Source organism: Doryrhamphus excisus, linkage group LG4, assembly GCF_037039965.1.
Source record: "Doryrhamphus excisus strain RoL-2023G ecotype Guam linkage group LG4, RoL_Dexc_Guam_v1.1, whole genome shotgun sequence".
Taxonomy (NCBI): Eukaryota; Metazoa; Chordata; class Actinopteri; order Syngnathiformes; family Syngnathidae; genus Doryrhamphus; species Doryrhamphus excisus.
In genome coordinates this window covers 15,380,880-15,391,319 of record NC_136360.1, presented here as the reverse complement: position 1 = coordinate 15,391,319, position 10,440 = coordinate 15,380,880, and the positions used below count along the sequence as shown (strand labels likewise).

General features: G+C 47.9%; 1 protein-coding gene across 2 annotated transcripts; it reads left to right on the top strand.

The window, feature by feature from the left end:
* Window positions 1-265: 265 nt before the first annotated feature.
* Window positions 266-7,236, top strand: LOC131129711 (uncharacterized). Of its 2 annotated transcripts, XM_058073512.2 has the most exons (10): window positions 266-605; window positions 1,215-1,367; window positions 1,453-1,558; window positions 1,634-1,757; window positions 2,629-2,877; window positions 2,980-4,896; window positions 4,973-5,144; window positions 5,282-5,444; window positions 5,605-5,737; window positions 5,942-7,236. In XM_058073512.2, exons 1-10 carry the CDS (start codon window positions 541-543, stop codon window positions 6,106-6,108), a joined length of 3,249 nt encoding a protein of 1,082 aa, XP_057929495.2. In that variant the 5' UTR covers window positions 266-540; the 3' UTR covers window positions 6,109-7,236. The 2 variants fall into 2 exon arrangements, with proteins under 2 accessions (XP_057929495.2, XP_057929494.2); XM_058073511.2 differs by having other exon boundaries at window positions 2,629-4,896.
* Window positions 7,237-10,440: the final 3,204 nt, after the last annotated feature.

The following is a 10,440-nucleotide window of genomic DNA, read 5'->3' as shown; positions in this document are numbered from 1 at the left end:
ACAGCAGAGTTTATAATTTATTGCCAATTATTTTCATTTCTATATTTTGGACTCTGTCTCTGAAAATGGAGCTGCTGCAGTTTCATTCTACTGCATGTAAAATTACAATAAAAGGCATTCTGATCCCGTCTGATTGAGAAGACTTGTCGCTCAACCACACGGGCGCATCGGATTGGGGTCAATCGTCCAATGAAGGACGCGCATAGGCGGGACATCCGGCAACGGCATCCAATCAGGACTGTTTTGTTGTCTTCGGAGGGAAGTTTAATCAAAATAGACGTAATACGCGCTACTGCCGTGATATTGGTGTCTGGAACTTAAGCGAATCGCATTTTTTTATTTTGTAAATGAGACAAATTTTATTACGCAGCTCGATACCAATAAATCCAAATAAGCGTGGTATTGCATCCCGACCGAAACCACAAAAGGCCATCTCCTATTAGCTTAGCTTGCTAGCTGCGATCCGGGCGATGTTGATGTAGCGCCAAGATGCTAATAACCGAGAATACTGTCGATAATTTGTGAACTAATGATGTCGTCATGAATCGAAAGCACATGAGACTGGAGAGTCGACTGTGTGCAGCTGTGAAGAATGGAGAACCAAGGTAGAGTCCTCTCTTTGTTTTGCCAAGCATGTCAAGCATGATGATGCAGCCTCCAAATTGCTTTCTATTTCAGACACGTTTAGCAGGACTACGCAGTATTTACAATGCCATTATCGACCCTGTTACATATATGTTGACATATGCTACGTTCCACGCGTTTTCGTGGCTTTCGTCACAATGCACTTGGCGTTATTGACTGGGAAGTTTGAAGAAATGCCGCCGGAGTACAGCATTGTTTGTGGGACAAAGACTTAGACTGCCGTCATCCACATAATGCGGAGAGTTTTCAGGTAAGCGTGGATGTAAACAAATCAACATGCTGAAGGGTGGCATTGTTGACATGGCTGCATCCGCTGGGGCTCCACGCACCTCGGCCAGCCTCACTGACCCCAAGGCGGGCAGCCCGCGTCTCCTGGCCCTTCTCCGCCCGGGGTCTCCTGAACTGCAGAGCAGAACAGTGCAGTGAAAGGATGGACCATACAAAGATGGATTCATGCAGATGAGCTTTCACGGCTTTTCAGTAGTCTTGTTCTCAAGTGTTGTGGACTGAATGGAGGCATCATGGCAGGTGTGTGCCAATGAGGTAAACAGGCATCTCTGACTTGACAGATCTGTGGAGCTGCTTCTGTCCCAGGGTGCCATCCCTGATGTGGTGGGGACGAGGGGGGCAGCTGCAATCCACTTGGCTGTGGGCAAAGAGACCGAGAAGAACCTTCGCTGTTTGAAACTGCTACTGCAATATGGAGCCGACCCAAATGTGAGGTGAGTGACACACCCTGAATGCTAAGTAGTCTTCTTCAGCCTCGGGTGAAGCAACCATTCAAGTCATTTTGCTGTTTCCTCACAGATCATCAGACGGCCTAACGCCCCTCCACATCGCTGCGCTTTGGGGGTGTTATCAAAACCTGAGGCTGCTCTTGACCAACGGCGGCGACCCCAACATAAAAGATAACGTAAGCAGCTTCGCCACTAAGTTGATCACGGCATGAGCACAGAGTTTAGCCATAACTGCAGTTTGATTCACGCAGGACGGCAATACTCCAATGGTGCTGGCAGAGCAAGAGGACAATAAAAAATGTGCTCAGCTTCTTCAGGACTACGTGATCAGCTCTGTGAGCAGAGAAGAAGAAGACTTGCCTCATTTCAAATACTGTAAGTTCTTTTTTTTTTTTTTTTTACATTAATTTTCACTTTCAAGGCCTGGTGGTGCCATCAAATGTGATACAGTAAACCTCGGATATATCGGATTCAATTGTTCCCACTGGTTTTGTCCGATATAAGCGAAATCCGTTATATGCGTATACCGGAAAATGTCCGTTTTACGCATATATCGGATTTTATCCGTTATAAAAAGGCACTTCCTTGACTATGTTTCCAATGTACCTGGACGCGCAGGCAACGCTACAAACGCTGCAAATGACGTCATATAGCGGCCTGTCACGATTCGGCGAATCGGAGCGCCACGATGCGGCCATCCGATATATGCCAGGGAAATTTAATGGAAATGCATTGGAACGGGACTGGAGATTTTGTCTGAAATAGGCGAAATCCGTTATAAAAAAATCCGATATATGCAATGAATTTTTATTGGAAATGCATCACAGAAAAATTGGTGCCTTTTTTATCTGTCCGTTGTGAGCGAATTTCCGATATATCCGAGTCCGATATATCCGAGGTTTACTGTACATTAAAAATACAGTTGCTGGTCTGTTGCCACAATTCAACGACTTCACGATCCATGCAGGTTTTGGATAGTGTTCTGGTAACGCCAAACCCCAAGGCCAATAGGTAAAACGGCAACTGGAATTAGCATAGCGGTGCCGTATCTTGTTCAATGTTTACACAACGTTAGACAACAACCAAAAGTTAGTTTGGCTTGCACCTTCTAGTCCACAGAGCACAGCCAGTATGACAGCTTGATCAGATACTGATATTATAGATATGTACAGATACAGATACTAATCATACCAAAACCCCCACAGCCTGCCATTGTGTTATCACGTTTTTCCTGATGTCTCTCTAGCCGTATATTCCGACGACACAGACACATCCGGCTATCCTGAGTCTGACTACAGCTTCACTTCCTACGCCATGGCAAGAGACTTCGGTGACGCCCCTTTAAGCAGCACAAGGCGCTCATCATTTTTCAACCTTTCCAACATAAACGTGAGGCCTGTATGCCAAGGAATATTGTCCGCCAGACCCTCTGATGTGTACGCTGAAAAGCAACATAATCCACACTGGAACACTTCCTTACCCTGGGCGTCTGAAGGTGCCTCCTTGCTATCAAGTACTCGCGTGTCTGTAGCGGAACCCCCAGTTCCATTTCCAAAAGATAACAACTGGATTGCTACTGATGATGCGTTCTCTTCAGAGGAAAACAGACCCACTGCTCCAGCTGATGGACAAAAGTCAGCCAGGGCTCTCCCTGCATTCCCGTCCAGGCTAGCCAGTCGGAAGAGTGTCAGCTTCCGTGATGTGGATGAGTATTTTCCGGTTTTTAGTCCTGAATCTCCAAAGCAGACACCAGCTGTTGACACTAGCCAGGATAACGGCAACCTATCTTTCGACCTGTCCGAGTACCCTGACTTTCTCGATGCAAATCGTTTGGCGACTGTTTTACACACGCATGGCATCGATGTCACCTCGCCAGATCACGTCTTTGTTTTCTGCCGGGAGAATAGCGAAAGCACAGACGAGGACTTGGAGAAAACTGTCCTCAGTCGGTGTGCTTTGGACAAGAGTGACTGTGAAAAGGTGGAAGAAGGTGTGAAAGAAGCTCATGTGAACATTCCAGAAGAGCCAGCACACCCCAGCGGGGCCAGCAGCAGCAGCGGAGGAAGCAGCAGTCATTACAGCAGTTGCGAAAGCGACCATTACACCAGCGCACTGGATATTCCCACACACCCAAAACAACCGTCTCTATCTGCTAGAGCTGAAAGTCAACCTCAGGTTGATGACGATGAGAACGCAGCCGTGCTGAAGGCTTGCGCTGATCCTGGAACACTGACTTCCAGTGAAGATCAGCCCCTGGAAAACAGCCCGTGTCGTCCAGCTGAAGGCCGGGAGCTTCCATTCAGACTAAGTCCATTTGTCACAGATAGGACACCGTCCAGGCAGAGCCGCTGCTTGCTGAGAACAAGCAGGAACCTAGACAGCCTCGGAATGTCTTCCCTGTTTGAGGAGACTCTACCTACACCGTTGAGAATGCAACGCCCGACTCCCAGATCTCAGAAGAGTAACAGCTCATACAGTTCACCACGGGTTCGATGCTACACAGCACACAGTTCCGAGAGTAGCACCGGACCAGAGTCCGTGTCTGGAGACTACCCCAGCACTCAGTCCAGCACCTTCAGCGCAGGTTCATGTGTGAGCTCGAGTCAAGCTGATACGCTCATCCTCACAAAGCCAGACGGCGACACGCTTGACGGCTCGCAGACCTTTTTCGACACGGTTGTGTTGGAGGAAGACGACCACTCCTCCACGGCTCTCTACGAAAGAAACCTGGCAGAGGTGATCCAGGCCATCCAACAGCAAAAGCTCCAACTTTGCCAAGGCAGGGATGATTCAACTGATGATGTGACAAGTTGGGATGAGGCAGCAAGGAAGGCAAATGAAGCCTCTGATGAAGGTTGCCACCAAAAGGAAGATATCTGGATCACGGAGGTCACTAGTTCTCAACCAGAATCTGTTTCATCCTCATCCAGTTCAAGCTACTTTTCCCCAAGGAGGTCCAGGGAGGACTCCGACCTCCCATGCACTCCGGGCACCGGATGCACTCCCAGGTACAGCATGAGCCGGCTATCGATTCAGCGCCGCTCACAGCACCTGGCCAACCTGTCCTACACCCCTGGAGGCCGACCACATATTGAGGATGTTGATGAACCGGTGGAGTACCTCTATACCGATACGGAACAAGGCCACAAACTGATTGAGACCCATATTCCACCTACGGCTAACACCTCACTCAGTTCCAGCATGAGCACCACGAGCAGCGAGGAGACGGTCCTCTATGACTGGCGCGCCATGCAGATGAACAGCAGAGATGGTAAGGAGAACCAGAAGCCACCTCAAAGCAAGAAAAGCAAAGAGGCTGAGCCCAGCGTCGTACTTGACACCGAAGGAATGACTGACAAGGAGCTGAGACGTAGGCTTGTGGAGCTCGGGGAGAGTCCAGGCCCTATTAGCCAGCGAACCAGGCCGGTCTACATGCGGAAGCTGGTCTGCCTTTTGCAGCAGTCCAATCCTAAATCATCACAGCTCCAAGATCAAGTAGACAAGCCACAAACAGGTATCAGTATTTGGATGCATTGGTAAATACCTTAGCTTGCCATTACTGTTCTCCTGCTCTCTCTTTGTGTATTTAGCATGCCTAGGTTATAGCCCAGAACTCAACCTGGCCCTGCAGACTTTCAAGGTTCCTGTCTGCCAGTTCGACGAGCAGGCTCTGTGCCAACAGTTTGACCAACCAGACCAGAACAGAAAGTGGAGAGAAGGCATCATCAAGTCCAGCTTCAACTACTTGCTGCTGGACCCAAGGTGCTGTCCTTCACCTTGCTGTACATCAGTGAATCACGATAGAGGAATGGCTTCCATTATTATCTTCCATGATCTTACAGTATAATCGGATGCAGTGCAAGGACAAACTCATACATATGTATTTTTTTTCCTCTTAGGGTGACAAAAAATCTTCCGTTCCGGAGTCAAACCATGACCCCACAGGAGTGCTTCCAGACATTTGTCCGTGCTATCTTTTATGTGGGCAAAGGAAAACGCTCTCGCCCTTACAGCCATCTCTATGAGGCTCTGGAGTACTACAGCGGAGACAAGACTTCCAAGGTAACCCTGATTGGTGTGCTGCACACATGCAGTGCTGCATTAGGTCCAAGACCTTATTGGTCCTCACCTTATGACTTTCCGACTTCCACCCTTTTGTAGCGATGCACACACAGGACTAACTGGTGTAAGTAATTGGCGCTTCCTCTGATCTGTGTTGCAGAAACTGTGCCCCAAAGTTCAGCAAATTCTTCAAGTATGGACGGCAGAGCAGGGGGTCATCTCCCTGCATTGCTTCCAGAACGTCATTCCAGTGGAGGCTTACACAAGAGAGGCCTGCATGGTGGAGGCCATCGGTGAGCCACAGGAATATACCACTGAAGCTGTGGTGTTTTTTATGGAGTGACATCATCAGAAGTTCATGAGATATTTTTGCTGTGATATTGCTGAGAAGGTTATTTTTGCAGTGAAATGTGAAAATGATATGCAAATGATAGCACACGCGTCAGGTTGTTTCCAAGACCAGCCTGTCAACTGCCGTCTCTCCAATCCCGACACAGGGTTGAAGATGCTCACCAACCTGAAGAAGGGTGACTTCTACGGCGTGGTGTCCAACTGGCAGCTGAAGAGAAAGCGTGAGCTGGGCGTCCACCTGCTCTACCGGGCCATGCAGATATTTCTGGCTGAAGGTGAGAGACAGCTCCGACCGGCAGACATCAGACAGTAAAACCAAAACCATTTCAGACCCAAGTGCGAGCCTGATGATGCCATGGACTTATGGACGCTAAGCTTTATGCTGGCCGCCACACGTTCATTACATGTCTTTGTTTTGCTGCCAACTATGGAATTCTGTATGAATAGTGCATGGAAGTCTGCTTCCAGATAACCTTTTCCTCCAAGGGGATTGTTTGATTCCAAAATACTGCTTTCATACTGAAATATCTCTGCAGCGTTATTACCTTGGGGAGAGTATCATAACACAGATTTCTAATTGAAGTTCAAGTACACACAGGCATTCTTTTGATCATAATTAGTAAACATGCATATGCATGACTCCGCTTTGTAAATCTCAATCATGCAGTAGCCTTGCTTCCACTCCCATCATTAGCCCAGTATGGACATAGACACGCACTCAATTAGCAGTCGCTTGTTAGAATGCTGCCCGCGCTGCCAACCGTTTCGCTAATTATCTACCACGGGCAAGGCCCTCAAACAATTCAAGAGCAGATGTTCTCAGCTTATTCACGCAACATGAATACAAGCCGAATTAGAGTACAATTACTACACAACCTGGTCATTAGCCCCAGGCGCCAACATCGGCACCACCGGCTAAGCACGGGATGAATGATTCATTCATGGCAGCAATATTGTTATTATACACGATGCTCTTTCTTCATCTTTCATCAATGAGGTCAACCTTGGTGATGTGGACATTAGACGCTAGCTGCTACGTAGCAACAGACTTCAAATGTGAAATGATTGTTTACATGATTTGACTTATTTTTAAGCTGTAGGTTAGGGCTATGTCTATGAAATGGACTATTATGCTATTTCAATGTGCTTTCCGTATACTTAGATATACTTATTACTTATCACTTATATACTTACATTCTTCTCAAGGTGTCTTTTTCCCTCAAATGGGTTGTGAGTTTTTCCCTGCCCAGATGGGGGTTCATATCGGGATGTCTGCGATTGTCGTCTCCTGTTGCCTGCTTGTAAAGTCCCTTGAGGTCTTTGGGATTCAGGGCTATGTAAATAAACCTGACTTGGCTTGACTTTTATTGAAGAAGCTGTCCCTAAACCAGCAGACCCTCCAGGATTTCATCATGTTGGGAATGATGTACCACCTTACTCTTTTTTGGCCGCTCGACTGTGTCCTACAGCCCTGTGTCCTTTTTACACTTATTTTATTACCATGGAGTGAGAGTTTTTGTGCAGGTAAATAACATAGTTAAATAAAAGCAAAAATGTATTATTTATTACAGTACATCATTAGATAGTACTGTACTTCAGAAACAGAAGATGCTGAACATTCTTGTGCTTAAAGAAGACGGCGTTGCAGATGCAACTGTACTAGCTTTATTCATTGAAACTTAACAACACTTTTTTATTACCAAAATTAGACCGTACATACTTTTTGGTCAAAGAAGAAGAGGAGGAAGATGAGTGCCAAGAACCTAGAACTGAGAGTATGGACTTTGAATGTTATGTAATCCTAGCAGATTGAGCCCCCCCCCCCAAGTGGAGGTCTGTACTTCCCTGGTTGAACTTTGGTGGTGTCAGCAGAAGGAAGGACCAATGGACCTTAGCTGGTTGAGCTTTCTTTATTGGTGACGAGCAGCTTTCTGATCACGTGACTATTGTAACCGTAACCGGATGACTCATTTCCTTGCATGTGCTGTGTACTGTTGCCCCCTAGTGGCCAAAGGGAGGCACCCACATCATCATTTGGCAAAGATCATACTTAGCACTGGTTGACCCAATATCACTTTTATTCTTATTTTTAATGTAAAGTACATATCACATCCATATTGGTTAATACATGGAAACATACACACCATACTGATATGATATAATGATATGCTGTCACTGCACCCCCCCGCTAGACACAAATGCCTCCAGCACAGCCAGCGTGATGGAGATGCAATCTGAACTTCCTGTCAGTGGGTGCGGGCTGTTTTTGCCCGTTATTGGTGGTGGTGGGGGGGGCGGACATAGACGATGACATCATTCCTTGGGCTGGTCAGCTGATCTCTGGGACACAGTTGCATTCATCGTTCAGTGAGCTCTTCCATACAGTTAAACCCACCGACAGCAATGAATGTTGATTGTGACCTTTGTGCTGTCTTTTCTTTGGAAGCCCAGATCTTGCTTCCTTTCATGGTTCCGGAGTATTTCTTCATTTGTTCTTTTTGGGAGCGAGCGCCTGCCACAAGGTACAATCAACGGTCGATGGTTTTTTCCATTTAGATAAACTCACCGACAGCGTTGAATGTTCACCGGGGCCGGCAAACACGCCGTGGCGACCGTGGATGGATTAGAGAGGCTTTTTGGCTCATGCCTCCCAGATTGACATGAAGTAAGCTTATTTGTTATACAGTTGCATATTTACATACATTTGCATATGCCCCCACATGACCTGCACACCCACTGCATCGTGAAGCCACAAATGAGTGGCAATGGGATTAATAGAGAGGATGCAAATGTAAGGAGAAATGTTACCTCCTTATCGTTTCCTGTCCTGGTAAACACCACCATGACACATCTTCATCATAATGATGATGATGTTAGCGTTTACAAGAAGCTTTACTTCCCTCTAAAGTAGCAGAGAAGCATTCATCCTGAAACTTGTGAGTCATAGCGGCTGCATCAAGCGGTCGTGGCGTGGTCTCCTCAGAGGGGAGGAGCCTCCACGGCCTCCTGCTGGGGGGACCGAACCAAACTACACCAACGGTGGCTTTCACTTGGGTGTAAACCTGAGGCTTGCCTTTCAACCAGTAACAGGTTTTGGTGGTCAACTGTGCCATGAAAAACCACAGGACTACAAGTCAAGATGGCGTAAGCAGTGAAGCTTCTAAAAGAACACAAAGGCGCCAGTAGGTCGATAAGCTCGTAGCACGTAACAGCACATCGACACCACAGCTTTTTTACCTGCCTCGTCATCTTCTGTGTGGGGGTGCAGACACACCTCATCTCCACCACCGCATGGGTCCTCGCTGGCCTCTGTGTGCTCTCATGTAACGCCATCACAATGACAGCGTTTGAATTGACAGAAGTGGATGAGAGGGATGTTGCATTATAAGGTCTTCTCTGGCCGCGGGACGGGAGTGACAGGAAGAAAGATCTGGGCCATGCAGGGAGGGAGGGGTGGGGGGCCCTGAGCTGACAATGTGGCCCTAATGTGAATGACAAGGTCTGCACACGCATCAAACCTCCAACCAGGCTGGATGTGTGGGAGATGGATGACGGCCGGGAAGCGATGCAAAGCGACAGTGGGCGGGGGGGTGGGGGTCAGGGTGTCCGCCCATCAAAGATGTTGGCCTTAATGGCATGGACAGCTCTGACATTTAACCACTGACTCATCTTTGGATACGAGAAGGCACAGACGCAAAGCTCGAAAAAGCTCCTCAGCGGCGCCGTTCATCAATGAACGTCTGCTGAAGAAGAGCATGGAAGACGTTACGGAGATCCTCATCTTTGCCCCCTTTACGGTCCCTACGCTTGGTGACCAGAACGGGAAATAAAATGGAAATAAAACATCTTTTTAAGGAAAATCAGGGAATATGGGCTGTCATATCTGGAATGGTGGAAGGATGAATTTGGCACGTTGTTGTTAGAGAGCAAAGCCCAGGTGAAGTCATGCACGTCTCCCGTTGGGACGACATTCCTGCTGACTGCCTGCAGGTACAGACCGGCCTCCTCTGTCTGTCTGCTGATATGCTCCCCCCCTTCCCGATCTCTTTAGCTGCCTGGCTTGGTGTTCACCTGCTCATGCGCCTCTGGCTGTGTGTGTGTGTGTGTTGACTTCCTCTGACTCGTCACAGCTGGAATGTCGTCTCTCTTCATCCGCTGCCCTGCAATTACAGACACAGACACACAGGAACGTGACGGGCTCCGTCTGAACATTGAGCACCTTCATTCTACCTGGAGGAAACAGACCTCAGTGCTGTCGTCCAGGCTTTAGCATCGAAGCATGCGTCCATCGCCACACCAAAGTGTGCGTCTCTGAGGCGCCAGTGAGAGAGGAACGTGGAGGAGCGAGCGAGGGAGAAGTGAATAATAGCCACTCGGCTGCATGAAGAGCAAGGAGAAGAGTTATCCCTCTCTTTCTCCATGGCACGCATGCACGCCCAAAATGCAGAGAAATCCTCCTGAGGGCGGCAAATAATAACCTTGTCGTTATCGTCACCAGGCCAACGCGCCCTGCAGGCTCTGACAGCATCCGTGCTGTGTTGGTTGTGTTAGCAGGAAAATGGCAGCATGGATAAGATGAACCAATAACGGTGCAATGATTATTATTATTTCCTTACAGGTTCATTGGTGGATTGATGAAAATAAC

Bases quoted from the DNA above. Each gene is read 5' to 3' on its own strand.
- LOC131129711 (XM_058073511.2), top strand. From the start codon at position 541: ATGAATCGAAAGCACATGAGACTGGAGAGTCGACTGTGTGCAGCTGTG. The intron at 4,897-4,972 runs GTATCAGTATTT...TTGTGTATTTAG, and splicing joins AGTAGACAAGCCACAAACAG to CATGCCTAGGTTATAGCCCA. The intron at 5,145-5,281 runs GTGCTGTCCTTC...TTTTCCTCTTAG, and splicing joins TACTTGCTGCTGGACCCAAG to GGTGACAAAAAATCTTCCGT.